At 44.5% G+C, this 27,478-nt stretch overlaps 2 protein-coding genes across 2 annotated transcripts; one reads left to right on the top strand and one right to left on the bottom strand.

The window, feature by feature from the left end:
- Positions 1-904: 904 nt before the first annotated feature.
- On the bottom strand, positions 905-17,363 carry LOC113167171 (mediator of RNA polymerase II transcription subunit 13-like). Its single transcript, XM_026367588.1, has 30 exons — positions 17,298-17,363; positions 16,305-16,539; positions 15,050-15,218; positions 12,294-12,439; positions 11,979-12,176; positions 11,361-11,555; positions 11,094-11,250; positions 10,888-10,995; positions 10,082-10,798; positions 9,757-9,973; positions 9,417-9,447; positions 9,176-9,297; positions 8,918-9,008; positions 8,633-8,829; positions 8,315-8,514; positions 7,219-8,108; positions 6,947-7,114; positions 6,630-6,853; positions 6,318-6,513; positions 5,844-6,225; positions 5,149-5,365; positions 4,169-4,360; positions 3,846-4,069; positions 3,602-3,744; positions 3,332-3,490; positions 3,060-3,233; positions 2,807-2,952; positions 2,454-2,618; positions 1,951-2,045; positions 905-1,836 (listed from the first exon to the last, which is right to left on the bottom strand). Exons 1-30 carry the CDS (start codon positions 17,361-17,363, stop codon positions 1,704-1,706), a joined length of 6,357 nt encoding a protein of 2,118 aa, XP_026223373.1. The 3' UTR covers positions 905-1,703.
- Positions 17,364-18,792: 1,429 nt separating this feature from the next.
- On the top strand, positions 18,793-22,402 carry c18h3orf33 (c18h3orf33 homolog (H. sapiens)). Its single transcript, XM_026365897.1, has 5 exons — positions 18,793-18,984; positions 19,370-19,429; positions 20,084-20,243; positions 21,099-21,259; positions 21,384-22,402. The coding sequence occupies exons 1-5, from the start codon at positions 18,823-18,825 to the stop codon at positions 21,636-21,638; spliced, it is 798 nt and encodes a 265-aa protein (XP_026221682.1). The 5' UTR covers positions 18,793-18,822; the 3' UTR covers positions 21,639-22,402.
- The last annotated feature ends 5,076 nt before the right edge of the window (positions 22,403-27,478 follow it).

Genomic DNA, 27,478 nt, shown 5'->3' with positions numbered 1-27,478 from the left:
GTCAGTGTTTGGGCTACCTGGTGAAATGCTGCCAAACACCCAAACGGATTCTTTGAATTCTGCGATCTGGTTTAAGCTTGCTGTCCTGAATGGAATAAGACAAATTGGGCTAGCCTTCACCTGGATCCCATTAAGCAGAACATAAGACGGTGATTGGATGAGGCTGTGGGATGACATGTTCTCCTTGACTGGCTAATTCCAATCTCACTAACCTTCCCAATCCTGTTAGTATGGGCAGGGTTACAGCTGCTGTTCAGCCAGGCAGCCAACGCAGACGAAAGCGACATCTTCATTTCAGAGTAATGAACATTATTGGACTATAATTACGGAGCAGTTTAGTTTAGTTGCTGTATGTATGGCTCGTTTTAAAATCCATCAAACTGCATCTCACCAAACACCAGTAGTACAATAATGACGCTCTCATGTGATGCTGCGATTCTCCAAAAGACAAAAACTAATATTTCTCTGCGAAAATGTAGCAGTGGAGATGTGTAGTAGCAGAATATTCAATAATGTATTTAAATACATTAAATGAGTTAAAGTTATTTAAAAACTACTCAGCTGCCACACATCATGGTTCTTTATTGTGAAGCGTGGATTAGTGTTGTGTGCTCTGCTCTGTTTTATTAACAGCGGTGCTTTCAGGGCGAAATATCGCTGATCAAACACCAAACAGCGTTTTACACACCCAGAGGGGTGACAGAGTGGACGCCGTGGCCCCACCACAGCTCGACCACTGAGGCTGCACAAGCCGGCGCACTCTGGGTGCTGGTCCCAAGCCTGAACTTAGAGAGGGTCGAGTCAGGAAGAGCATCCAGGGTAAGAAATAAAACACTGCTCATTTAGAAAAAAACTCAGGATTCATTTTTAACATTTGATCAAATCAAAAAACAAACAGAACAAAGACGATAAGGTAGACGCACTTTATTCCTAAAACAGAAGCTGCACCATCAGTAGCGGCACACAATTATATGTACACATATACACACAATTACCTAAATCTGTTATATAAAATATATAATCTGACAATGTACCTTTTAATTTCCTCTTCAGAGCTCATTGAGTTACTGTGCGAGAGACCCTGGAGCTAAAGCAGACAGAGAGGTAAGTCTCATCCACTCATTGGGTGGGACGCAAATGCCCAGGCCAGCTTTTACTTCATTTTTACAGCATGGCAATAAAAAGGTCTGTACCCTTTGAAAAAATAATATTCTAAAGGCAATCTACAGCAAATTCACTTGAACAGGTTTTTCCATGTTGTAATTGAGAAAATTACAGTTGTTAAACCGATTCCTTTACAGTGAGATGTACACACCCTCTAGGATTTGTAATATATAAAAGATATTAAGCATTAAAAATTCCACATTTAAAAACTTACAATAAATAATATATGCAGGCATTTCATTAAGATAAAATTTCATAGATTGAAATCTACAGTCATTAAAAAGACAATTTATTCTCCTTTATGAAACGTCCCTTGATCTTCGAAAATGCTAAAATGGATTCTTGGCATCTGATTGATTGATTGGTTGATTGGAAACTTCCAGTCAGTCAGTGTTATGTGAGACACACCAGGGAGGAGGAGGACGAGGAGGAGGAGGAGGAGGAGGGATTCTTCCTCCACATTTGCCCTGATGGAGTGTGAGGTCCTTTGGGTGAGGGGCATCCATGATTCGACTGAGCAGTTTGATCCCGTTAAGTGTTCAGAGCATGTTCATGATGAAGTTGTACATTTGGGTGAGCACCACAAAGTGGACAGGCAGACAGGAGCGCCGGTCCTGGGTCGCAGGGTCGCACGTCAGCCAGGAGAGGGCGTTGTATTGCTCTAGAACGAATCTGTCATGTGGGAAGCAGACAAGCAGTGGTTACATACTTACATACATGTCCCAACTGTATGATGCACTTCATGCTTATTTTACCGTACAGACTCGTCTGATCTGAGCAGCGTACCTGAGCACGTCGGAGGTGTGGTTAGAGTCCAGGGGGTGGGAGTGTTTACCGTGCACAAACTCGTCTGATTGGACAGACGACAGGTGCAGAGAGGCCTGCGCAAAGGAAACATCTTCTCTTTAGATTTCATTGAGCACCAAGTGCTTTTCAGAAATATCACAAGGCGTTGAATCCTACCTCACTGTGTTAACACTAACTAAAGTTATTTAGTTTGTGAAACAGCTGATTTTCTGATTACTGCTCAAAATGGGATTTAGACTGTTGGTCAGACTAAACAAGCCATTTTAAGATGTCAAACTTTAGGCATTAGGAAACAGTTTTGGGCGTTATTCAGCATATTTTTATGTTCTAGAAAAACAACAAGAGAAGTGATGAGGCAATTAACTGATGAGGATAAATAAATATATAAATATAGTTACAGTAATATTGTTTTTTCATACACAAAGTGGTTTTAAAGAGCCATCAAGGGGAAAATTAAAGCATCGTTTTTAGTGCAAATGTACCTTGAGGAACAGTGGGCACTGGTTCTGGGCTTGAGGGCAGGCTGACCAGAACCAGTCTGGCAGTGGTCCAGCCTTGGCTGTGGAGACGAAGTAGCCCAGAGCCATCGGCTGCTGCAGGATGTTGAGAGCCTCCTCGTGGGACTCCATACGGTCGGCACCCTGGCCCTGTGACATCACGCCAATGAAATGTATGAATTTTACTATAAAATCAGTTCTGGATTTTATTACTGTTCGTCTCTTTAAAGTGTTTATTCAGATAATTTCCTTCTGTTGCTTCACAATAAACAAAAATCTGTCTGGTCTGAAACATTTATTGTTTTGGTTTTATCAAGTTCTAGCAGGAGCTGACTGACCTTGCTTCCATCGCCCCCCTGGTGGTAGTGGGAGCCGGGAGAGTGGACAGGAGAGGTTGTCGGGGAGTTGGGCAGGATGTTGATGAGGTCTGGATCCACCATGTCATTGTCAAACAGGTCAAAGATGCCCATTCCATCAGATCCATCTGTGAAGGAAAAGACGCAGACACAGTTAGAGTTTGACTGTCGGTCAACTTTACCAGCGTGTATCCGTGTTGAACTGATGCCTCTCAGCTACTAACTAGCTACGCACCAGGATTAATGGGATTGAAGTCAGGCTCTGAAGTGTTAGTGTTGACCTGCACCATGGCTGAGGTGGGGAACACCAGGATGTGAGTGCAGGATGTGTCCTGAGGAGTGCTCAGCTGCGATGTTTGCATGTTGAGCGTGGTGCTGCGGCCAAACACTGAACCTGTCGACACAGAGTCTGCCGAGAAGACATTGAAAAGATCAGATACAGAGTCACACAGGGGAAAAACTGCTTTTAATTTCACCCTATTCAAACTAAATTTAAGTCGCTTTTACCTGGCATGACCACAAAGGAACCCTGTGGCTCCATGGCGACCAGACAGGCGCTAAGGATGCTGGGGGTGTCTGCAGCAGAGATGCTACACATCCTACAGGTCTCCTTCAGACGTTTACTGAGGGACTGCAAGTTCCTCCTGCTCAGCAGAATACTCCAGTCTGGGACAAGACGAGACAGGAGCACGTTAGTGGAGACCGAGCTGCTGAAGCTCAGACAGCACAAATTTGAACAGGGTCTAGAGAGACAGGATGTGCTGAGTGTGTGTTTACCTCTTAACTCCCCATGACCTATTCTGCCAAGCCGTCCGATGACCACCCTCCATGGCAGCGATGTCAGCTGCACCAGGCTGAGACACCACTCCCACAGCTTCTGCAAACCCAGTCGCCTCGCTGAGCCCTTTTTCCTGCGAGCCCTGCAAAAAGGACACGTGAAGTTTAAATACATACATGCATACATGTATCAGCAACAGAACGTGTGAACCTGTGCTCTTCTTTTGTGCAAAAGTGCACGCACCTGTTGGGTACATCGATACTGATGATGCAGGTCTCCAATACTTCTCCATGTTGGTCGGTGCAGGAGGCCAGCAGCCAGCGTTGGTCGTGGGACAGACAGTAGCCAACAAACAGGACGTTGTACTTCTGGGATGCTTCGCCAAACGTCTCCCCAAGCTCTGTTTGCTTGTCTTTCACTGGAGCCAGAATGAAGGGCGGCGTGTACAGACGGAGACACTCGGGCCTCTGAGAAGACACAACGTCACAACAACGTCAGACTCTGTGTTGGTCGGCTGCCTAAACCTGACATCACAGCAGTTTCACATATGAGACACTGGCAGTTACCTCTGGGTTCTTCAGAGCCATGTCGATGGCGAGACCCGGGCCGAAGCCCGTCAGAGCCTTGAAGTTGGTGGAGTTAGGCAGAGGCCGACGACACTGCGTGAACACAGAGAAGGCCAGAGACTTGAGGTGCTGGCCGTAGAGGTGGCGCTCCCCGCTGTGCACGGGCTGCAGCAGATACTGGCAGGGAACAATCTGAGAAGAAAAAGGAAAAACAGTTTGTGTGTAAATATCAGTAGTTGCTCTTACTTAATGGTTTTAATGGTAATGGTCAGTTTATTCTGTTAAAATTGGGGAAATCAGGCATTACTTAAATCTCAGTCATTTTAACTGACTAGACATTACAATCAGCCACTACATTAACACCACCTGGTGGTCAGTCACAGACTGATCCGAGTCTGTGCTGACCCACAACGTATCACAACATTAAGCACCAGGCGGTGTTAACACTGTGCCTGATCAGTGTACAGCTAAGAAGTCGACCATCAAACTCAAACTGCTAAAATGGAAGTTTAATAGAAATATTCTCTCTTTCACCATGTTCTGAGATTAAATACAAACAAAGTCATTTTTAGTTGCTAAGTGGCAGAAAGATGAATATTAACTGTGCCCCTTCCTTCCACTACTGCACTAAACACTACTACTCATAACATCAGCACATTCACACCTCTTGAGCTCATAATTCCCTCCGGCATGTTGATGCAATCCTGTGTCACCATACAACAGGTGTGCCAGCTACCACCTCTATTAGCATCTGCTAATGAGTCCCCTGCTCGTTCTCACCTCTCAGACTGCCTGCTGCTAACCTGCTCTGTTGTGACTAAAGACAACTGACTGAGAGGACTTGATCCGTCCATCCAGTAACACCGTCAAAGCCTTTCATCTGTATTTCTTGTGTATTTCAAACCCTAAATATTACTTAACCAACATTAATCAGACATCACCGTGTTCCACAGTGGTGTGGGCTTTAACAGTGGCTGTACCTGTACTGAGACAGCGTTTCTGATGCGAGCAGGCAGGAACTGCAGCATCTCCATGTAGCAGCGCAGCAGGCCCAGTGTGTAGGCGCTGGAGTGGACTTCTCTGTCTGCGTCTTCGTAGCTGAAGGGGTCGATGATGTACACCACGATGGCGGGCGGGAAGGACACGGCGTGGGATTCCCCGTCTGTTGGCTTACCCACTTTGTCTCTCTCCATTGTGCTGTCGAGAAAACTCAAATTATTCTTCAGCATTTGTCTCAACTCAAGCTGCGCAACTGTATCCATATATTGGCACAGAGTAATCAATAATGAAAATACCTTAGTTGTAACTTTAGTCACTTCTAATTGAATCCACACTGCATAGTGTATTATATTTTTAAATAAATCTTACACTTTATTATAAATAAACTGCATCTAGAAATAACATTTTATTACTGTATAACTGCCAAAACATGAACCAGACGGACATGGAGCGTGAGTGAGAGTGAGCAAAAAGATGCATCTGTCATGAGTCTATTTTTGAGTTTTATTACAGTTGTCGACTGATCTAAAGAGAAACTGAACTACTGTTCTGCCAAAACATTAAAACTTGTCAGAAATACATTTTTTGTTTTATCATCTTTTTGCTGATTTTGGAAACATTTGTCAGTAAAAACAACTTAAGACAGAACTAAACGGCAGATATGAAGTTAATCTACCTCTCTGGCGTCTCAGTTGGAGCTTGAGACTGGTTGGCCGAGGGTCCATTTTCTGCCAGCCCCCCTGCACCCTGTGAGTTAGACTGGGGTCCATTCTGAGACGTGTTGCCTTGCAAGCCTGCTGTCCCGAACATCGAGTAGGAGCTTGGCTTGGCTGACGCCATTCCGCCAATATTCTGAGAGCCTGAGGAGGAAGAGGGAGGGGTGCTGTTGACCTGGGCGGGCTGGGCAGAGCTGGTGCTGGAGCTGGTAGTGTTGGTGCTCTGGGGTCCTGAGGAGGTGCTGGAAGAGCTGGAGGTCTGAGAGGATGAGGATGAGGCCACAATAGGGCTGCGCTGGGACAAGAGAGAGCTGTCTAAAGACTGCTCGGACAGGTATGGAGCTGGAAGAGGAAGCAAAAAGGGCAGTGATCATCATTTGTACAAAGCATATCACCTTAAAAACGGTTTTCTGCATCATGAACAAACATGTTACCTAGATCATAGCGGCACACTTGAGCAAAGATTTTGAGCTTATTAAAGGCTTCATTGTTTCCGTCTCTGGCAGCCATCTTGAGGAACCAGTCACTAAGTGGCTGCTCTGTCATGCTCCTGCCTTCTGTGGAGCCGACCTTCAAAATGCCCTCTGGGTGACTCTTACAGATGGGCCTGTGTTGCCCGAGCTGGCACGCCTGTCAAGAAAAAGGAAGCAAATACAAAAACAAAACTGTGAATCATTTCTTTATAGTGCAAAAGCTGTTTTTGTGGGCATGCCAGGACAAGATGGATGAAACTGCTGGGTACGTACCTCATACATAGCACTTAGGTCCTTGAAAAAGGTTTTGGCCCCACAGAGCAGAGCCTCACTCTCCGGGCAGATGATGACGTATCCAACATCTCTCTGGGAACCAAAAGGATCCAGGAGAAGCTTCTCCCAGTAGGGCAACCCAAAAGGAGACAGCACCACAAAGTCGTACTCATAACCAACCAAAAAGGTCGGGATGGGAAGAGGCTCAGGAGACTCATCTGTACCTGTGGTGAAACAAAAACAACAAAAACGTCAAACACTGATCAACCACCAATATATTGTGTACATTTCTCAAACACTGATTAGTATCCTCGCACCATATGATCCCCTTCCAGCCATTTTGTGGAACTGTTGCCAAGTGAGTGGTCCCTGAACGCCCCAGGAGCGAACACTCCTCTTCTTCTGAATGGTGTCCTGCAGCACAGGCTGGAGGGACAACAATACCCGCAGGACGTCCTGAGAGAACAGCTTGTTCATATCTGCTGCTACACAAAGGGAGAACAAAAAGAGAGACAAGTCTTAACTCATCATGTCTAAGGTTTGAAATAAATATGTGAAAATAAAAGTACGAAGAAGCAGAAATACATACTTTTACACTTTGGCCACTGATGAAGACAGGTGCTTTTCACTAGTGTTTCATCTACTTTGCCTTCTGACATATTATCCATGAACTGCCTGCCATGCTCCAATGCCATGAGGCAGTCATTATAACAGTCTCTCTCTTCGACCCTCAAAAATGAGCTCGGGGCAGAGCTCAGCTTGGGGTACTCCACGCCTGCCATTGGGGCAAATGGGTTAGTGCACTGGTCCTGCAGCAGCAGGATTAGCTCATCTGGAGCCTTCTCCTTCAAGCTGCCGGCCTTGTGTGTCGTGGAAGCTCGAAGCTCTTCGAAATGCCGCTCTGTGTCTCGACTGGCGTCTGAGCCCCTTCCCACCACATCCAGTTCGTCCTCAAGAAAGAGCCCGGCTGACTGGCCAAAGCGTCGATTGGTGACGGCACTGAAGCCACAAGTGCAGGGGTACTGGGCCTCGCCGTTGTCCCTGAGGTACACACCAACATCTGCGCCTCGGATGTTCATGTTACAGACGCAAATGCAGCAGCTGTCAAAGTTGCAGTCTTTGTAGAGGTTCATGACTGATTCTGAGAGGATAAGGGTGACGTAAAGACTGTGGGCCTCAGGGATGGAGGGTATGGTGGCCGGCTCCACGGAGCTGAGGGGTCGGCAGGTGGAAGGCGTGGAGGCTGGGGAGTACAGGTCAGAGTTATCATACTTAAGCGAGCCCTGGACACTGGACGGGCCGCGGGGCGTCCGGGGAGTACGTGGTGTGCGAGGGGTCGGCACAGAGAAGCGTGGTGTGGCTGGGGAGGGCAGGATGCCTGTGCCGCTGTTGCTGGGAGGAGCACTGCTGGACATGAAGGGTGTATGGGTCTGAGGGGTGTAGGACTGGCTGTAGTCTGGCTCCACACTGGGGACATTGCTGTCACAAAGAGATGAACAGTAATAAAATTAAAAGTCTTGCTGAGGGAAACACCCATTGTAGCATCTACATCTTAAAATGTAAAATGTGTTAATGTAGGGCATCTATCCACAATCTAACACCCATCAGTGGTTCATAATTTGGGGAAATCAAAGATCTCCCTGCATGACAAGACAATGCTGTTTTTTTTAATTATTTTTTTTTACCTGTCCTTGGTGAGGAGATTGACGTTTGTTGCTGGAGGTATCATTTCCATTTTGCCCAGGGTCCAGCTGGGAGTGTAGACGCAGTCGTCTGGCAGTTTGATAGGCAACAGACACTGGCTGGGTAGTGTCTTCAAGGGGGCATACATTGAACAGCCGATGAGAGGCTGACACGTCTCCGGCTTGTACACAAAAGAAAAGTCCTGAAAGCAGAAGTGCCAGTCACTTAGTAATGAAGGCAATTTAAAAACATTGAAAAACATTTGATGCATTAACATTTTCCGCTTTCTCGACATTTGGCAGATGTGCAGCAAGTTGTACCTTTATATCTGATGGCTTCGGGCTGCAGAATCCCTCCTCCACCTCCATTTTAAAGTGGCTGTTTAGCTGGCTGCTGTCCAGCAGGGTGAGTCCAGCCCCTGCTTCTAGGCTATCCTTGCTCCCCGAATTCATGGGCGAGTAACCCTGCTGCTCCAGAGAGGGCGGGGTGGGAAACATCTGGTGCAGGTCTACTGAGCCTGGAGAAAGGACAGATTGCTTCTCTTGAAACAACATGTGCACACAGGTTACAATGTGTGATGATTAACTGCTGTCCAGAATTCTTACTTATGCAGGACAGAGGGTCCAATGTGGATGGTTTAGTTTCTTTAGAGCCAAACTTGTCGTCTGTACCAACTCCAGCTCTTCTGGATCCAGGCTGCATATAAAAAACAAAAACAAAAACAAAACACTATATATCACATCTTCTAGTTCATGAAATCTTTGACATTTGTAAAGCCCTATATAAAAAGCTGTGTCTCAGCATGTTATAGAACCCAGTCTTGTTGGGGTCCTGAGTGTATCTGAACATAAGGACGGACTAACCGTTAGCTCGTCTTCATCTGAGTTGAAGATTTTATCCAGGTCACTGTAGGACACGGCCAGGTCGTTCTCGTGTATGAGGCTGGTCGAGGTTGAAGGTTTACTACCTGATGGACCCTGACCGTCTGCACCGCAAAACAAATTGGAAAGAGGACGTTCAATAAGACACCCAACTCCAAACATTTTTTGTTTAATTAAACATTTTAAACTATTTAACACATAGATGGGGAGAAAATAATCTCACCCTCTGCTGATGTTCCATTTCCTTCGTCCACCTAGGTCAAACAACAAAAACAAACAAACACTATCATTTATTAGTATTAATAAAGTGCTGTATTTTTTTTTTCCCTTTCTCCTTTTTACTTTAAGTCAAGGATCTGGTAGCTGAACTTCTGACAATGGCCACATTGCAACAATATCTGTGAACCGTTTTTCTCCTTCATGTTCAACAAAAGAAATAAAACATAGAAAATGTAAAATTATATAAACAACTTGTATAGTACTCTGTTCTGAAATTATTCCAGGTTCCTTCTAGTGGTAGTAAGTTCTCTCACCAGCAGTCAACCATAGTGTTCACAACCCACCTTGTGTTTCTTGTTGCCCTCTTTCTCAGCTCCAGGCTTGTCCTTCTTCTCCGTGAAGCTGAACTCCTCATCTCCCTCTACGAAAGCATATGGGTCTGGCTCCTCACTGTGTTCTCCGTCTCCTGTGACGGAGGTGAGATGGCTGTTTCTCCGCTGGGCGTAAGCTTTGACCAGCTCTTGGGACACCTTCAGTGACTGTGTGGAGCCTGACATCAACCTGAGAGAAGAGATTTTGTGCAGAGATGCTCAGACAGATTCAGGGATGTTTAAATAAAACAGCTATGTTTGTTTTAGTGCAGCTGAGGGAGAGTTATTAAATACTTACTCTGTGACAGAAACTAGACCTTCTGTTCCACCACCTCCTCCAGAATCATCTAGTAATTTATCCACAGGAAGCTGAGGGGTCTGTAAGTTTAAGGCCTTCTTCCTGGGCAGGTTGAAATATTTCCATGGGTTGTGGGTAGAGTCTTCATTGGGGTTGATGGCTGAACCTACATAGACTGTGGGTTCCAAGGTTTCGTTGAAGGCTGGGGGGAAAGGCAGAGGCATGGGCATGTTCTCCAGCTGAGGTTCCTCAGACGAGCTCTTCTGTGGCAGCAGACAGGGCTCCACTGACGGTGGGTAGAAAGGTTGGTGAATGGGCGTGGATGAGCTCTTCGTGCCACCTGGAGTCATGTCGCCTTCTACGTGGTCGCAGGGATGCGGGCTGAGAGGAGGGGGAGGTGGGGAGCCGACGAGGTCTGCAGGAGGGCCGTGCGTGTGGAGCGTAGGGGCTTTTGAGGGCGCAGTGTCCACGTGGTGCAGGCTGGGGTACGAGCCCTCCTCTTGTGGTCGTAAGCAAAGCCTCTGGCTCTGTGGCTCCAGGGCCTGCTCCTCGCTCACAGAGTTGCGGTGGTGAAAAGGTGTCTGCGGCCTCTTCTGCTGCTTCTCCCCCTTCTCCAGCTTCTCCCCAAGCTTGTGCTTCGGGGTCGGCTGGGCAGGCTGGCTGGATGATGGCAGGTGTCCTGAGGTGCTGTTCGATCTCCGTTTCTGGTTCTTGTGTCTGTGTGAGAGAAACAAAAGGGAGCTTACAAGATAGTTTCTTTTTGTTATAAACACAAACTACTGGGGAATGAATTCCACTTAACATACCGCAAGCAACTGCAGTGCGGCCTGTGAGCTGGATCCACAAAATCCCAAAGTCCAGTTTTGTCTGTGTCTTCTTCACAGGTCCCATTTGTCAGAGTAGTAAACTTCCTCCTATTACAAAAAGGGCAGAATTTAGCTTGCAGCTTGGAGGCATGCTTTTTTCTTTGTTTTAACTGCTCATTTTGAACAAGCGCCGACACTAAACGTACTTGTTCCCTGTACGGTTTGTGTTATATTCCTTCCACACAGACTCCACCATTTGGCTGGCCAGTCTGCGAGGGATTTTACCCCCATGAAGAGTGTTGTCAGCGCTGTAGCCATCAGATGCAGAGGACAACTTGAGCCACCTCTGGGCAGGCTGATAATCTGTGAGGGGAAGATTAAAAAAAATAAACAAATGCAACGCTAGGATGCACAATCTCTCTGATAAACAAAACAACAACTTATAAACCTGTAAGCACAGCTTCAAATCTTACCAGTCTGAGCCTCCTCTGGGGACGTTGGAGGAGTCAGAGTGACAGAGGACATGGCAGGATCTCTGTGAGCAGCCTGGCCCTGCTGTGCACCGCACAGGATTCCTGAGGGGTTGGCTGAGCCCTGAGGGACCACAGCAGGAAGGTCCGATAGGGGGAGAAGCACCAGACAGGAAGGGTAAACCATCCTCACTCCCGCTGCAACCAAATACATGTATTTGTTATTAAAAAGTTTAGTGGCAGTGTGAAAACCCAAGAAAAATTTATAAAGCCACTAAATCATTGTTCTACCACTGTCTTCCCAGAGTTATCAAGGCATGAAGGGAGCAAATGTCACGCATGTATTCAAGAGTTTCAATTTAATATTAATTAACAATCTTCAGGTTTTTACTCTAAAGTTTATTTATCAAACAGCCACTAATGGCCAAAAGTAAAGGTCTTGTAACATACATTTGTGTTACTGTCAATAAATCCCATGACAAAACAAAATCAAGTCTTTTTCATGACCTTCTCTGCCACTTGTTGCCAAGATAATTAAAAGACATCACCAAACTTACCCTTTACCTTCTGCCTGCATTCAGTCGCCCGTTGCCACATTATAAAAAAAATATTGCATCTTACCGACAAGGACCTCCACAGCTGCCAGGGAGTCATCCTCCCAGTCTGTATCCTCCATCTTATCTTCCAGAACCTTCTTGGGATTGGGGCTGATGGGATAAAACTGCCTCCACTCTTCGATGAGCTTCTGGGTGGGGTGGTCTGACATCTTAAAAGCCTGGCCGGTGAGGGTCCCGTTCAAACCATATGGGCTGAGGATGACTAAAGGAAAGAAAAGAATCACTTGTGCTGGACAATAACACTAATAAGCCAAAGAGAGAAAAGAAAAGGAGATAGGACCTATACTAGTTCAACGTAAAACATTGCTACTGGTCCTACCTTGCAAGGGGCTGGAGCTCTGCTGGGCAAGGGTCAGGTGCTCCTCGCTTAGTCGCTGCAGAGGCTGATGCTGAGCGATCTCCACACTCGTGCACACATTGCTGTCACCGTGTACGAAGAAGGTGAAAGCGCAGGACAGGTGCTCACTAAAAGGATGAAAAAGACGCAGTGTAATGTGGAGAGGGAATGATCCAAACAACCAAACCAATATCATTAAGGAAAAATAATGGTGCTTCACTTTACAGTCAGCCATCGCTCATTGTTAGGAAAAGCCTTAGCTATGGGAAGGAGCACTAAAAAGGTAGGAGATGATGATGTGAGATATGCTATTCCGCTCATGTTGGCATATCATGCTTTTAGGTGACAACTGTTGATCACACAGAGACAAAGATGCCTGTTAATACCACCAATCAGAGAGTGCACAAACTGTAGTGTGCGCTGAAATCTTCTTGCAGTGCAAAAGGTAAAAATAATATTATCCAAAAATAAACATGGAGGATTATTATAGCCCTGAAATGTTAGAACGACATTCATTCTTTACTTTCTAACTACTTCTGGAAGGCTGGGCTGCTAAATGCGCTAAAAAAGTACTTGTTGACATGGTTGCTGTAAAACCACAGAGCACACTCAGCATTTTCCAAAGACTGCCCTGTTTACCAGCCAGAGCGGGCAGGCGACAGCGAGACTGCCAGACTCTTCTGTGGAGGTGCTGCGCTGCTGCCTTGACACACACGTGTAGACATCTTCACGAGAAAACAGAAGCTAAGATGTCAACGAGAAAGAAATCTGGTCCATTCCTGTGCAACAATTCTTTTATATAGCTGCTTAAACTCCCTCGACCTATTGGCAAAGCTGCCAAAAGGGAATTGAGCCAAATGGTTGTGCATCAAACTTGAGTCAGCTCGGACCAACACGGCCAAAAGGTACAGCCTCAAATTAGCTCGTCAGGGAACTCTGGGATTCTCCAGTCTGCTTGTTCAAGAGCAGCGGGGGAACCTAAATTTATGTCACTGCCCTTATATACAAGAGGTTGTACAGCAGCACTGAATCCTGATCTGAACCAGACAGATATTTATGTGCTGCTGTTGGTTCACCTCAAGCTCGTATAACAACAACAAAGACCAGTTTTTCTTTGCAGTTGGGCAGAGTGTAGGTGTGGACAATAAACATTACCCTAAGTGTCACTGTGTTACTGTAGAGAAATCTAAAGTGATGAGGAAAACAGCTGCTACCATTAGTACTATTATTTCATGCAGTTCACGTGTGAATCCAGGTGACAAATGTGACATGCTGCTGATGTAATTAAAAAAATGTGATAATGTAGTCACGCGCCATCACATTATTACATCTGATTTAATGCCAGGAAGCTAAATGTCCTCGGAAGATTGACTTAAAGCCACACCGACATACTTGTAAACTGTTATTTTAAACCGACCTCAGCTTACCTACTGCAGAAAACCTTTATTAGCAGTCAAATCAGAACAGCAGATTGGATATTTCGGTCTAGTGTCATGGTTACACTACTGAAGGAAAAGCCTTGAGTATATTTGTTAGAGCTATTTTTTTCTTATAAGACGACAACATCTATTCCCAGAAACAGCTATAAGCTTATAACAACATGGCTGAAACGGAACATCTGCGAGCACGATTTCTCCAGCAGAAGCCCAAATGGGAATTAGAACAACTAATTGCTGTCAGAGGCCAGGAATTGTTATGGAAACTTTAAAACACAACTTTTGAAACAATGAGGACATCTGCCCAATCATACACTGCGCACGCGTGTTTAACACACGCACACACATTTTTGTATGGCATTGAATGCAACACTCATTGACATAATGCATTCCCTAGCCCCCTACTGTTGTGTAGGCCATGCTAATCTACTCTTTCAATTTTAATCGTTTTACGTGTACTGCCTTACCCTAACCCTAACCATCACAATGAACTGCCTCACCCTCAACTTTAACCTATCCCTAAAACATAGTCTTAACCCTGTAACATCCATCACATTGTGAGAACTAACTAAAATTTCCTCACTTTGTAAAATTTTCCTCAGTCCAATGGTTAAAAATTAATTTGGGTCCTTTTTCTCCCAACAAATATTTCATGTTTCACACTAAATTCGACTCTGTATAAAGACGACTATAACCTCATAGATGGACTGTTACAATTCTCCAATAGAAAACAAACTTTCAGCCCTCAGGACATTTTGCTCTGCTGCCATATTTATCCTTAGCAACTGTGTTGCTTCTTTTGAGTTATAAAGAAGTTGCCTTTGGGTATGTGTAAGCTGGGTTTTTATTATGTAGGTGTAGGATGTCTATGTTGCTACATAAGTTGACAACAACAACATATTTGTTTAGCTGATAATACTCCTTTCTGACTTCTGGACGAATTTTTTGACATGTGATCCGTTTTTAACTTCTCAAAATAATGTCAACAAGTCAGCAAACTCTTCATCAGCCTGCCAGTGAATGTCTGCTTCCCATTGACGGCAAGGATTTTATAGTGAAATATTTGCAAGACGTTTTGAGATTTATGAACTTGCAACATAATTTTGAGAAAAGTACTATCAGCCAGGAATCCAAATCAGTGAGTGAGAGTAGAAAAGCAAAGCAGCAGACAATGACTATGTGGTTGCACTGATACAGGTAAACCCTGCTCATTTGAACACAACACACTACACCACTATTTATGGCTTGTTGTTCAGCTCCGCTGTGTGCTGTTAAGGAACATGGCAAGGAAGTGGGACCTACCTTTTATTAATCGTCTTCTCCTCTTTCTGGTACGGTTTCACAAACCACTTGCCAATGCGAACGAAGCCACGGTTCATGAGGCAGCGCTCCAGCAGGTTGTGGATGGCTTTGAACAGGAGCGTTCGACACTCGTAGGACAGGCCACTCTCCCACTCCCCATCCTCCTCACCTAAGAGGAAGTCGTATACATTATACCAGATATTTTTTAACACGCCAATGTCTCCTGTTACTACCGCAGACTAACTGTAAAATGCACTGCGCTTAATGGGTTTGACGCATACAAGGAGACAGCATCTGACCATGGAAACAGCTTAAGTGACTCCTTTAAGCACACGAAAAACATCCAATTTCAACATTAATCGCATTGGTTATTACACAATCACATGACATAAAATACATAAATCACACAGTGTTAATAGGAACACCCGAGGTGACATAAAATGAACCATTCTGTTGAGATGAAGTGAACCTTCATTGTAAAATGCTTTGAATTTTTTCTGCAGGTGAAACCTACTTTTTTTTTTTTTAATCTGCTCCAATGTTTTCTTAAGAGCTTCACAGCATAATGATTAAATGCAAGTTAAACTTCAAAATAAACCTTCGACCTCTCTTTGCAAAGATTAGTGAAAATGTTGCTCTGAGTCTCTGCAATGAACGATTTGTATTGTCTCATTTGAGCCTCCTTGAGACCAAAGACAAAATACCTTGTCACTGTGGCAGCCCCTTGAGGGGATTTTTTCCCCCCAGATATGAATATTAACAAACTTGAACGAACCCTTCATCCAAAAATCTGTGTGTGACTTGCTTTAACGCTCTACATTACTCTTTGTGTCTGTGGCTGAGAGCCAAATAATTCCTCACACCTTTTAAGACTATAAACAACACGTTAGCCACAAACCAGTCAGGCTATCATAACTTATTATCATCATACTTTGTAACATTAAAAGTGAATTAGAATTCTTCGCTGCAGTTTGGCATCATTATCAAACACCAAACATGTTTAAACCTGAACTTTCCACAAATGGACCGACTCTGCCTGCACAGCAGCTCTGCCGTCGCAGTAGATATTATTAGCATTAAACATTCCCTTCTTAAATCTTGATTTCAAACAAACAATGAACTAACTCTACGAGGATACACTTAGGATTTAGGCCAGACATTGCTGCCATTTTTGCAAGTGAATAAGACATAATTGCACAGTTTTCCCCATTCTGTTACTTGGTGCAGAAAACATGAAGACCCTGCATGCACTTACTTAAGAGCTCATTGTGGATTAGCTCGGCGAAACTGGGGTCATCCCCCCACCAAAAAAGCCAGAGCTCTCTGCGACCCGGAGTGTGGTGCCTTCTCCACACGCTCAGCACATCTGCCGCCAGGCATCGGCTGAAACTACACAATATAGGGTCCTCCTCAGTCACTGGGAAAAGGATGGGTGAAGAGGTGGGTCCTTGCCACACAAACCGCCTCCATTTTATTCCAGTCAAATCAGCCTAAAGAGAAGAAGAGAAACTATGTGAGCACATATACCCGGCATTATGTCAATCACCTATTGTTGACAGCACAGCTCAGAGAATATGTGAGTCTCTTCCCCTACAAACAGTAATGAGAAGCTGGATATTGCTCTTCCTGTTATACCAAACATCTGTAGAGGATCTAACCCTAATGGAAAAAGTTGAAAAGTGAAGTTTGCTGACATCTTGGATAGTTGTGCAATACTTTGTACACATGACACCACAATCATGGCTCAAAACTTGACTGTCATAGAGTTATTTACCCAACAGTTATAAACAACTGTTGTTACAGTTGTCAGTCTAAAATCTGATAAGTTGTCCTTATTGACTACAGCATCTATACGATTTCATGTTCAATATCTACATGTTTTAACGCTGCAGTGTCACTTAAATTAAGGACAAAGAATTGTGTTTAACGGGTTGCAAGTAACTGTCCTGTTGCCCCGATCTGTTAGCATCATCTAACCTTACATTAGTGCTACTTGAATATTAATGTAACCAATGCAGTGTAAACACACGATCGTGAAATTCTCATGTGCAACTCTTCAATCTAGCTGCCCTGTGCTACGTGCAGCTTCTGTTATTAAAGTTAGCTAGATCACGATCTGCAAGTTGCAGGCCCGATGCCTTCACGCCAGTCTGCAACTGACGTTACAAAGGTTGTTGCCTGATTAGCCAAAATGGCTTTCTGGCCTCTTACTATCACAGCTAACGCTAGCTAGCGCAGAGTCTCTTACCAGGCAGAAGAGGTTGGAGTGGCAGTCCTCTAAACTGGCCCCGTTGGGTACAAAGCACGAACTCATCCTTTCACTGCGTGGTTGTAACGTTAAAGTCCATTGTCTCAATCACCATCGGGGGCAATAGCTGATCCGGTTAACTTGCTGGCGAAGCGATGTTCAGTTGTAATTCTGTCGTTAAAGCGCTGACCAACTTGCTGGCTACAGCTAGCCACCGCTAGTCAGGCAGACAACTTCTAACCGGCGCTAGCCACCGCTAAGCTAACGTTAGACAGGCAGCCAGAGAGCGTCAACTGTAAGCTTCTAGCTATTCGGTTCATCAATCCTATTTGAAATGTATTGTCTGATCCGGTTAGCCGCAAGCTTGCTGCTACATTTCCTTTACATCAAATAATCAACGTTAACATGTCCCGGACATACTAAGGCTAAACCAAACACCACAAAAGTAATATGCGCAATAAAAAAAAAACACGAGCTCGAAAACTAAAAAAAAAACTTCACCCCGACAGCTTAGTCTCTGGTGTGCTAAGGCTAATAGCAGCTAGCTAGCTAGCCGAACTGAAACAATTTCAAAGCAAAGGAACTCTCCCCTCCCCCTGGTCTCTCCTAGCCTGCTAGCACACAAGCTAACATACCAGCGCTCCAACGCTAGCTTGCTAGCTAAATAAAACAATTAGCTACACCGCCCTCCCTTACACTAAAACCACCACAGTGCTCCGTCATAGTAAAACTCCTCTTAAAACGGACGAAATGCCAGCTAGAGCGAGACTACTCATCGGCTACTCTTCTCAAGCTGATCCATGGGTCCCGCAGATTTCCATTATTTCAGTTCATGGATTGAATTCTTTAATGGCGGCCAGGAGGACAACTCTGCCTCTCAACTCCTATTGGCCAATTTGTGGTAATGGGGGCGTTATCAGGCTTCAAGTAGCTCCATGACTTCACAGTTTACAAGATGAAAGCTCCAGTGCATCTGTCATGCAGTCAGTGGTGACTCCTCACTCACGTCTGTTGCTAAACACGTTTCACTGTGCAACACTGGCTGCATGCGACTCTTCCGAGAAGCTGAGCCACACTGTGCAGTGTATTGGTAAAATATTATTTATGTGACCTCTTGCGCAGAATATGACTCATTGAAAAACGCCGGCAATCAGCAGGGTGACAGTTGTACTGTTTGAGCTTTTTTGCTTTGTGCATTGAATTGCACTGCAGATCTGAAGTTATCTAGGTCAAGTTGTGCACACAAAGATGGGTACGTCATTGATCCCAGCGGTACTTACTGGATTAACATGGACACGCTGCAATATGCATGAAAAACTTTTGCACTATAATATATTTGCTATTTTTTGCAACTAATAATCTTGGCATCCACTGTGTACATTTCACACAATTGCACATTTTTGGCGAGGGTTGTGTGTCAAGGAGCACTTAATCTCCAACCTGTCATGTCCAAACCAAACCACAGGGCGGTGATTTCACACCAGCCCTCCTCCTGGACGTCCCTCCCCGATGGGCGGAGCGTCAGATGCGTCGAGAAAATGTCAACAACATGCCGGAGTCTTCCAGAGAAAGAGAAACTGAAGCAAGAGGGAGGGACGGACAACGAAGAGAGCAAGGAAACCAGTCGTCTCGCAACATGGTGTCCGTCATATCTCAGGCCGCTGACGATCATTTAACGCTTGTGCGGGTAGGAGTCTTGTGTGTGTGCGCGCACAGTGAGCGATCGACTGGTGACGCATGGGCACGACTGTGTCATACAGTCCCTCCTGTGCCACCCGGTACCTGACCCCCCTGGACTTTAAATGTAATCGTTCAGAACCAAACTGCAATCAGGATGAATTCCCTCCTAACAGTGTCACCTAACAAACCGCACAGCTGGCATACCCCAGTGGTCCCCAGTGGTCCCCAGTGGTCCCCAGTGGTCCCCAGTGGTCCTCAGTGGTCCTCAGTGGTCCCCAGTGGCTAATGATGCCCCTGTGTCACTACTGTCGTCTCACATGTCCAGCACACATTCAGCTAAGTTGATCACTGTCAACTCCTTTCCCATCACTGCTCTCTTGTCTCTCGCACAGAACATAAGCACCGGGCTGGCGATTGCTGGTGTCATTGTAATAGCAAGGAGTATCAAACTGGTAAGAAACAGACTTGACACTCACTGGGAGGCTTTTATTTCCTGTCATTCACATCTAGATATATGAAACAGCTTAGAGCAGAGCACTATTTCAATCAGAACACCCACATTTGAATCCATAAAACTCAGTGTTACAGGGATTTCTTTCCTCTACAAGACATCCCAGATCTTTTTATTGGCTACATGTCCGATGTTTGTGAAATGCTTCTGACTGATTTCCTCTCTTGTGTCAGCGTCAGAGTGACCACAGACTGCTTTATTGTTTCATTTCATTAGCTTTTATTCTCTTTTAACAACAAATGAAACCTACACAGACAAAACCCAAAAACAAAACTAAGAGTAGTAATTTAGCTCAATTAATTGTTTCACACATTAAGGTGTTAAACAGCACTGTGAACAATTGAAACTAAAATTTTCCCACATTCATCTTTGATCTTTGACCTAAATGTCGTCAGTGCACAGTAAACACAAATGAATCGACCCAGTCACTGAGCAACAGTAAGTGGAAAAAGTGTGTAGAGCATTCTTGCATGACTAACAGCACGTGTTGAGTTTATTTCAAAATCCCATTGCGTGTTGTATTTTTACACTTGAATGACATGTACCGGTGTGTCGTTAAACATTGCCGCTCAGTTGTGCCATTCCATGTCCTCAGATCACCAAATTTCAAGCCGCGTCTGAGATCCCCACTCGTTTCATCGAGGGGAACGTCAGCCTTCGTGGGAAAGTTCATTCGATCACAGAGAAAGGACTCCAAGTGGAGCACATCCCAATATATGTGCCAATCCTCTCGCCGTTGCTTTCAAAGCACAAAGGTAAAACAGGGTAGAATTTTTCAAGATTAGAAAAACTTTAGAAAGAAACAGAACCTCAACATGAAAGAATCCACACCAACACAAATGGAGAATAACATCGATACAGAAAACTCAGTATACATCCAGAATATGTAAGATAGATGAAAAAATAGGCCAATCATTATTGTCTGATTCAACTTTTTTGTGACATCATCAGGTCATGGCCACTGTCACAAAAGACACACACAGCTCAGAACCAGTAATCTCTGACCAGCTTGCAGGTCATCATCGACAGGTTCTGTCTGTTGAGGGGAGTCGGTCCTTCACAAGAATAACACTGTTATTATTTACAGCAGTCATTTATCTTGTTACACCGAAAATGTCACTGTGACATTTTTACTTTGTAAAGTCAGACACAGAAGCTTTTTGTTATCTTGTCATCAGCGAGAGTGACAGGTAAGCTTGTTAGCTGTTGGATCAAAACGTAATGCTCCCAGAATCACCGATCAATACAATCCAGCAGCCTGTGCTCTCCCTACGGTGCACAATCAGCAGTTTTAGTACAAAGGCTCACAGGAGAAGCTATTTGTCTTATTAGCTTCGTTCCAGTTGACCTCTTATCTTTTAAACTGGTTAGAGCCATTATTACCGAGGAGTTACACTGGGTCATTGTAACAAACTTCAATACCCAAAAGCTCTTTTCGTCTCTGAGTACAAGAACTTGTACATACATTATTTTCTGATCTAATAATTCCATAATAATTTTAGACACATTTTGAGACTTTTATTTTGTGTGCATGTTTGTTTCGACATAGTTATAAATGACCTATACCCCAACTTTACTTCTGATAAATGGTCCTTTAATGTCCTATTCAGGTGTGTGCACATCGCCATTGCTGGTGCAACTTGTAGGAGTGGAGCTGACACCAGAGGGGAGAGAATGGCTGCAGAAGAACCTGATTCCTGCCCAAACAGTTTGGCTGAAACTGATCAGCCGAGAGGAAGACGTACTACACTGTCTGGTATCTCAAAGCAGGGTGAGGCATCTTAACTGAGACAAAGGACAAATAGATTTGTCTGATCAAATATATGTTATTGACATCAGTAAATACGTGTACACTGATTATAGAGTGTCTTTGTATTCTGTTTTCTCTCCACTAGAGGTTGATGTGGAGCTACTGTCTGAATGAAGAGGTCCTCCAGCTTGGTCTGGCTCGCACTGCAGCCCTCACGGGAGTCCTGCCTGACTCTCGCCTCTACTGGCGTCTCCACAAAAGGCTGCACAGGGCAGAGATCAAAGCTGAGAGGAAGGGTAGGGGTCTGTGGAAGCAGGACAGCCTATGGGAGAGGGTCTCCATGGCTGTCAGGGACAATGTTTTAGTCAGACTGATGAGGAGGATCTTTAAAAAGACTTGACTGATTTATCCAAGATGGAATCTGAAAAAAAAAGTTTGTTGTTTGTTATAAGTTCTGAAATAATCAAAAAGTGACTTTTGGGCATAAATCAGTTGTATTCATTATTAATTGTTCCTGGAGTCAGACACTCAGTGTAAAAGTTCAGAGATATTGAGTTCATCGCTAATCTTATGCTTCTCAAGCTATGAAACATTTTAATGGTACAAAAACCAAGAACTCTTAATTCTTACTTCACGTTCCTTTTTACAACAAAAGAGTTCACGTTTGTGTGTCTTTAAAAGTTTTGGAAGGATGGTTATTTGAAACCCAGTCTCAAATCCTCCTACTTATCCCTCAGCTTTCACTCACCTAATTAAACCACAGCGAAGCTCAGCCTCCTCTGCTCATGTGTGTTTGGGACGCCCGACTAAACACAAGACGGGGGCGGGGTATGTTAATGGTGTTTAAAATGGAGAGGGGGGTGCACTTGTCCCCCTGTGAGACCACTGTTGCTATAGAAACCCCAAATGTGAAACACAAAGCGGACCAAAGGGCTAAACTCTATATTGGCCTCTCTCAAACCCCATGGGAGCCTTACATGTAGTGTGTGTGTGTGTGTGTGTGTGTGTGTGTGTGCCAGGGTTCTTCAAAGGGCCCTTTTAGCTGTAATGTGAACAAGACATTAACGTATTTAAGCATTGAAGTAGGAGAGAATGGAGAACAAATCTGTAAACTGTCAACACGACATGCTGAATGTGTAAAAATGAATGAAAAACACACAATAGGGCAATAAAATCCATTTTTATATCAGTTTATTCTGTTTCAGTGAGAGTAAATAACACCTGCTGAAGAACAAGCCTCAACGCTTATTATGTTCATGTGATTGTCATCAGTACGAATCCACAGCCAAAAAACACCTTGTGTCTCCATGTGCCACCGATTTTACCCATGCTTCATCGATGCAAGGCGGAGGAGGAGGAGGAGGAGGAGGAGGAGAAAGGCGTGCAAATGAAGCCGGGCTGTGATGTGTGTCCTGTGGGGTGCAGGGTGAGGGGGTGTCAGTGCAGCTAGAGGTAGTCCTGAAGCACTCAGTCCAACTGGGACAAGGAGATTAGTGCACAGGGGAGGAGGGTCACAGGAGTGGGGAAGGGGATTTTGGGTCCGAGCACAAAGGCAGGAGAGGAGGAGTCACGGTGGAAGGGAAAGGGAGTGAAGGAAGGCCGGGACGGGGGTGGAGTGGGGAGGGAGGGAGGGGGGGGTTGATGAATCAGCTAGCCTCTCTTTTGTTGTGCAAATGTTACTAGTGACTGTTACGGGCTGAGGAGGCCTGCGATTGGCGGACTGGTTTAAATTGTAAGGTGCATTTCAGGCTGATGGCTGTTGCTGCCAGACTTTGAACTGTCACTGAGGGAGGTGTGGGAGGGAAACCACGGCTGAGACACGCAACAGCAGGAAGGCAGAGTGAGGTATTGAAGCTGGTGATGACAGGGGGATTTGTTTAGTGAGCTCATTCAAATCATTTTAGTTTGCTGTTTGTATTTAGTGTTGTCTCAACTCACTGATTTTATATCTGTGCCGGTAATGATCTGATCTCCTCTGTACTGCATGGCCTCACTGTACAGTATTCTGCTCATCACTCACCATTTGTTCAGATTTAATCCTGATAAAGCTATTTAATAATTCAAATGAGCATACAAATTTATTTAAACAATGTGAAATGTGTTGAAACCTCTGTTGAGGATGTTGGAGCACTTGTTTCTTTCTTTTTTTTAAAAATGAAAATGACTAAATTACAGTGTCAGATATAATATAACCAACATATCATGTTAAAAGGAAGAAAAGTAGCTGTTGCAATAAGCACGGCTGAATGAATGAGTTCTGTCTCTTGGTGACATGAGCTCCACTCCGACTTCCACTCCAGGTTTTCCCAAACCCACTGGTCCCACACTGGTAGTAGCTGTTTGAAAAGGCACTGTGCTTGATGTAGTGGTGGGTACTTGGCCACGCTAGTGAAGTTGTTGGGACCTTCTCTCTTGAAACCAAACCACTGGGACTATCGCTGACTTATGTTACATGCCATGGAGGTCCAGTGCTCGGAGGACTAACCGCTCTGCTGGAAGTGGCACGATTTTGTGAGGAAGGTGACAAGGTGCTTTCAAGAAGCTGGGACTAAACTGAAGGGATAGAAGTAAGTAAGTAAGCTTCTGATGCTTCATATGATGCATTCATGTGACACATACATCGGTGTGTATGTTCCCTGAAATGGAACTGTGCAATTATCTGCCTGTGACAACCTGTACTTCCCTGTTGGTTAGGATACTGTACGCAGTATCTAAGCAGATACAGTGTGCACCTGTTAGACCCGTGGACCTGGACCCACAGGCTCAGTAAATTAAATACACATGACATGTCAGCTCTTATCTTTATTGAATGTCTTTAGGTAAACCACAGGCAATCGGGATCATCCTGACATCCACAACCTGACTGAGCTGATTAAAATGGGCACTTGTACAGTTTCTGCCGTGAATTTCATCCTGTCTGCCGCTTGAATCAATAGTTCATCTCTGTGACGGACTTTTCTGCTACATGCATTTCCCATGCTGCAGCTCCCTGTGTTTTAACAACAGAGATTTGCAGCAGGGCAGCATAACAAAGGCCTTTATCACACTCAGCCGGTAGCTGTCCCAGGGAGAAAGAGACGGGGCACTCCCCCGTCCGAGGGCAGAGTCCTTGGGGACTTTTTTTTTTTTTTTTTTTAATTTTTGATTTGAGTGGCTTGTTGTGTGCATTTGGCGGAGTGGGAGACAAAGAGGACGTGTGACACTCACTGAAGTGCACGGTAAAACATCAAGGTAGCTCTCCATCCCTGCTCCTGTGTGACAAAGCTGACAGACTGTTGTCAGCAGCTCAAGGATGAAGCTTCTTTGTCGGACAGACAGCCTCTCTGGAAATTGATACAGGTGCACAGGCCTCAGGTTCAAATTCAATCACCTTCAATGCGCAGTTTGACCTTTTCAATTGAGTTTCTCTTGAAAAGCTGCAGATTTGTGTTTCACCTGCTGTCACAATAAACATACTCAGTGGTAAGCAACTGTAGCAGTGTGTAGATATTTCATCACACACCCACATGCACTGTAGATGCAATGAGTGTGTGTTTGTGTGTGTGTGTGTGTGTGTGAAGGAATGCATCAAGTGACTCCCTTGTTATAATGTGACTCGGAGTATTGTGAAGAGTGTATCGGCTTGCTGGTGTAGGGTTGTAGGAGTGGAAACATGACTCTTTGTGGGCTCTGTGATCCCTCATGAATAATTGAAGGATCTCGGATGGAAAAGGAGGGTGGAGGATTTGGGCTTGAAACTGTGGATGTACAGTACGTGTGAGTGTGAACGCAGCAGAGTGTGCTTTGTGCTGCTGTATGTTAGAGTTCAATCAGCCACACGCTCACAGCCACTGAAATGGGAACATGTCAGTATACTGGACGCGCTTTCATCAAGTCACCTCTGGGTCCACAGACCTTATTTCGTTCCAGCAGGAACTGAACATCTCCGTTGTGTCGATAAGGAACCTTAAGCAGGACACGCAGACGGTTTGAGCGTAAAACCTGAGAGTAAAAGTGAAAAGCAGAAACAGGAGGGAGAGTCGGGGGCCACCTCTGCTTGAAATAGATCTGTGGCTTTGATTTATGACCATGCCCACCCCTCAATTTCACAGTAAGGAAAGACATCTCTACCACACACACACACACACACACACACACACACACACACACACACACACACACACACACACACACACACACACATTTTCTGGCCCCAGAGGCAGAACTTTCACTGAAACTGGACGAATCCCACTGCAGCCTCCGTACCATATGTAACCTTATTATTTATTTATTTAATCAGCGTTCTGTTTCGGTGATGGATCTAGCCTGGGTACTCAGCAGATGGGACTCCCCTGTTAGCTCTGTTTATTTGTTTTTACGACTCCGCTGTGATCCCTGTTGACAAGCTCAGATAGCCTCACTGCCCATCCTGCGCTGACCCCTACGTAACCTCGCTGCCTCTATGTTCGCTCTGTCTCCTTATCAGGCCGAAGGCTCACTCAAGCAGCAGTTGCTTATAGTCGTCATAGATTTCGTGGTTTGAAGAGCTACAATCATGAGCTGATAAATCAGCCATTGTAAAATGTAATTATTTAATACATTACAGAATTGTTCCAAGATGGTTCAAAGCTAAATTCTCAAACAAATCTCTGATTTGGCTTTTGTAGGGAAATTGTGATCAGTTTTCTTCAATATTTATAGTTATTTGATAAACTAAATAATATCAAGAAGGTAGTTGATTAAGTAGACAGTTCTGAAAACTGAAATAAAACCAACCTTTAAAAAGGGTAAAGGATAAAAACCATAGGATAAGAAAAGGAAAAGGAAACTTCAGCGACATAGATGGAAATGGACAATAAACCTGTAATAATTTTGATTAATTGTTGTTGGGAATGTAAACTGTAGTGATGCAACACACACTTACAGTTGAATAAAGTGTGAAAATCATGTCCAGTTTATAGCAACATATCACTTTGCTGTATGTGTTTGTGCATCTTCTGGTTGATATAAAATAGTGGCTATGTTGGCTAAATGTCTGTCTGACCCATTCACATCAACAGCATTTTGTATGTTCCCATAATGAATGAATACCACCTGACGGCAAGAAGGATCTGAGCTCAAATCAGCTGGTCGTTCAGGTGTCTGTGTGGAGTTTCCATGTTGTGTGTTAATGGTGTCTCTGTATGTGAGCCCTATGAAAGACTAGCGACCCGTCCGGGGTGGACCCTGCCTCTCGCCTAGTGTCATCTGGGATTGGCTCCAGCACCCCTGCGACCTCCCACAGCAAAAGTGATTAGGATAGTGGATGGATGGATGGATGAACACCAGTGTGGCTGTTCTTCCGTCAGCCATACATGACCGAGCCACAATAGAGCCACCACCATATTTGACAGACAGCCTGAGATGGTGCTTGATCTGCTCCCTTTTTTTCTCACACATTCCTCTTTCCAGCATTGTGATAGAGGTGGATTTCTCTCTGTTATTTTACTTCAAACTGAACAAAGCATGTGTTTCTGTAGATATACTTAAGCTGTATTAGTGAGCTGATGTGTTGGGGAGTGTTCAGTTTGTTCAGCATACTAAGGCTGTTTACTCTCTGTTCTGATAAATGTCTAACCAGCTATTACAAGCTACTTCCTGAGTTGCTAGAACAACAAAGTGGTTTACAAGCATGGTGCCGGTTGATTTCTTACCCTTCCAAAACAAACTTGTTGTTAAGTGAGATACATAGGGACTAACACACATTTTATTCTGAACGGCACGGCTGCTAATAATCCAGCATGTATGGCAGCTGGTCACATAAAGTAAAGTAGAACATCTATTGTATTTCTCATTATTCATGACACATGCTCTTTGGCATGTGTCAGGATGGAGTGACAGATGCTGCTCTCTTTGTGTCTGCGTCATGAGAAGACCATTGTTGCTCTCAGTTATGAGAGGCGATTGATGCCATGCTATGACTTGTGCCAATCCAAACTCTAATAATAATTAACGACACTTTCAATTATACTTCTCAGCAATGTTACATGCATGGTGGCTTTAAAACCTTACCTCTGTCATCAGGGGTGTCAGTACAGAACATGGCTGCAAGTCTTCTCTGTATTTTTTAGATAAGGGTATTTTAAGATACTATCTATTCACTATATCTTCACTTGTAATAAGGCAATTACTGAAGCATAATTATGTGAAACACACAAATATTTATCACTATATTAGTAACGGGTGGATACCCAAACTGAACCTGACAGCACCCACTGGTGT

The sequence above is a fragment of the Anabas testudineus genome, chromosome 13, assembly GCF_900324465.2.
Source record: "Anabas testudineus chromosome 13, fAnaTes1.2, whole genome shotgun sequence".
NCBI lineage: Eukaryota > Metazoa > Chordata > Actinopteri > Anabantiformes > Anabantidae > Anabas > Anabas testudineus.
This window is presented reverse-complemented; position numbering and strand designations above follow the sequence as displayed.

Excerpts from the sequence above, each read along its gene's own strand:
- LOC113167171 (XM_026367588.1), bottom strand. The coding sequence starts at position 17,363 with ATGAGTTCGTGCTTTGTACCCAACGGGGCCAGTTTAGAGGACTGCCAC. Across the intron at positions 10,799-10,887 it reads CCGCACTGCAGTTGCTTGCG|ACACAAGAACCAGAAACGGA; the intron begins GTATGTTAAGTG and ends TCTCTCACACAG. Across the intron at positions 6,226-6,317 it reads AGTGTGCCGCTATGATCTAG|CTCCATACCTGTCCGAGCAG; the intron begins GTAACATGTTTG and ends TTCCTCTTCCAG.
- c18h3orf33 (XM_026365897.1), top strand. The coding sequence starts at position 18,823 with ATGCGTCGAGAAAATGTCAACAACATGCCGGAGTCTTCCAGAGAAAGA. Across the intron at positions 20,244-21,098 it reads GTTGCTTTCAAAGCACAAAG|GTGTGTGCACATCGCCATTG; the intron begins GTAAAACAGGGT and ends TGTCCTATTCAG. Across the intron at positions 21,260-21,383 it reads GTCTGGTATCTCAAAGCAGG|AGGTTGATGTGGAGCTACTG; the intron begins GTGAGGCATCTT and ends TCTCTCCACTAG.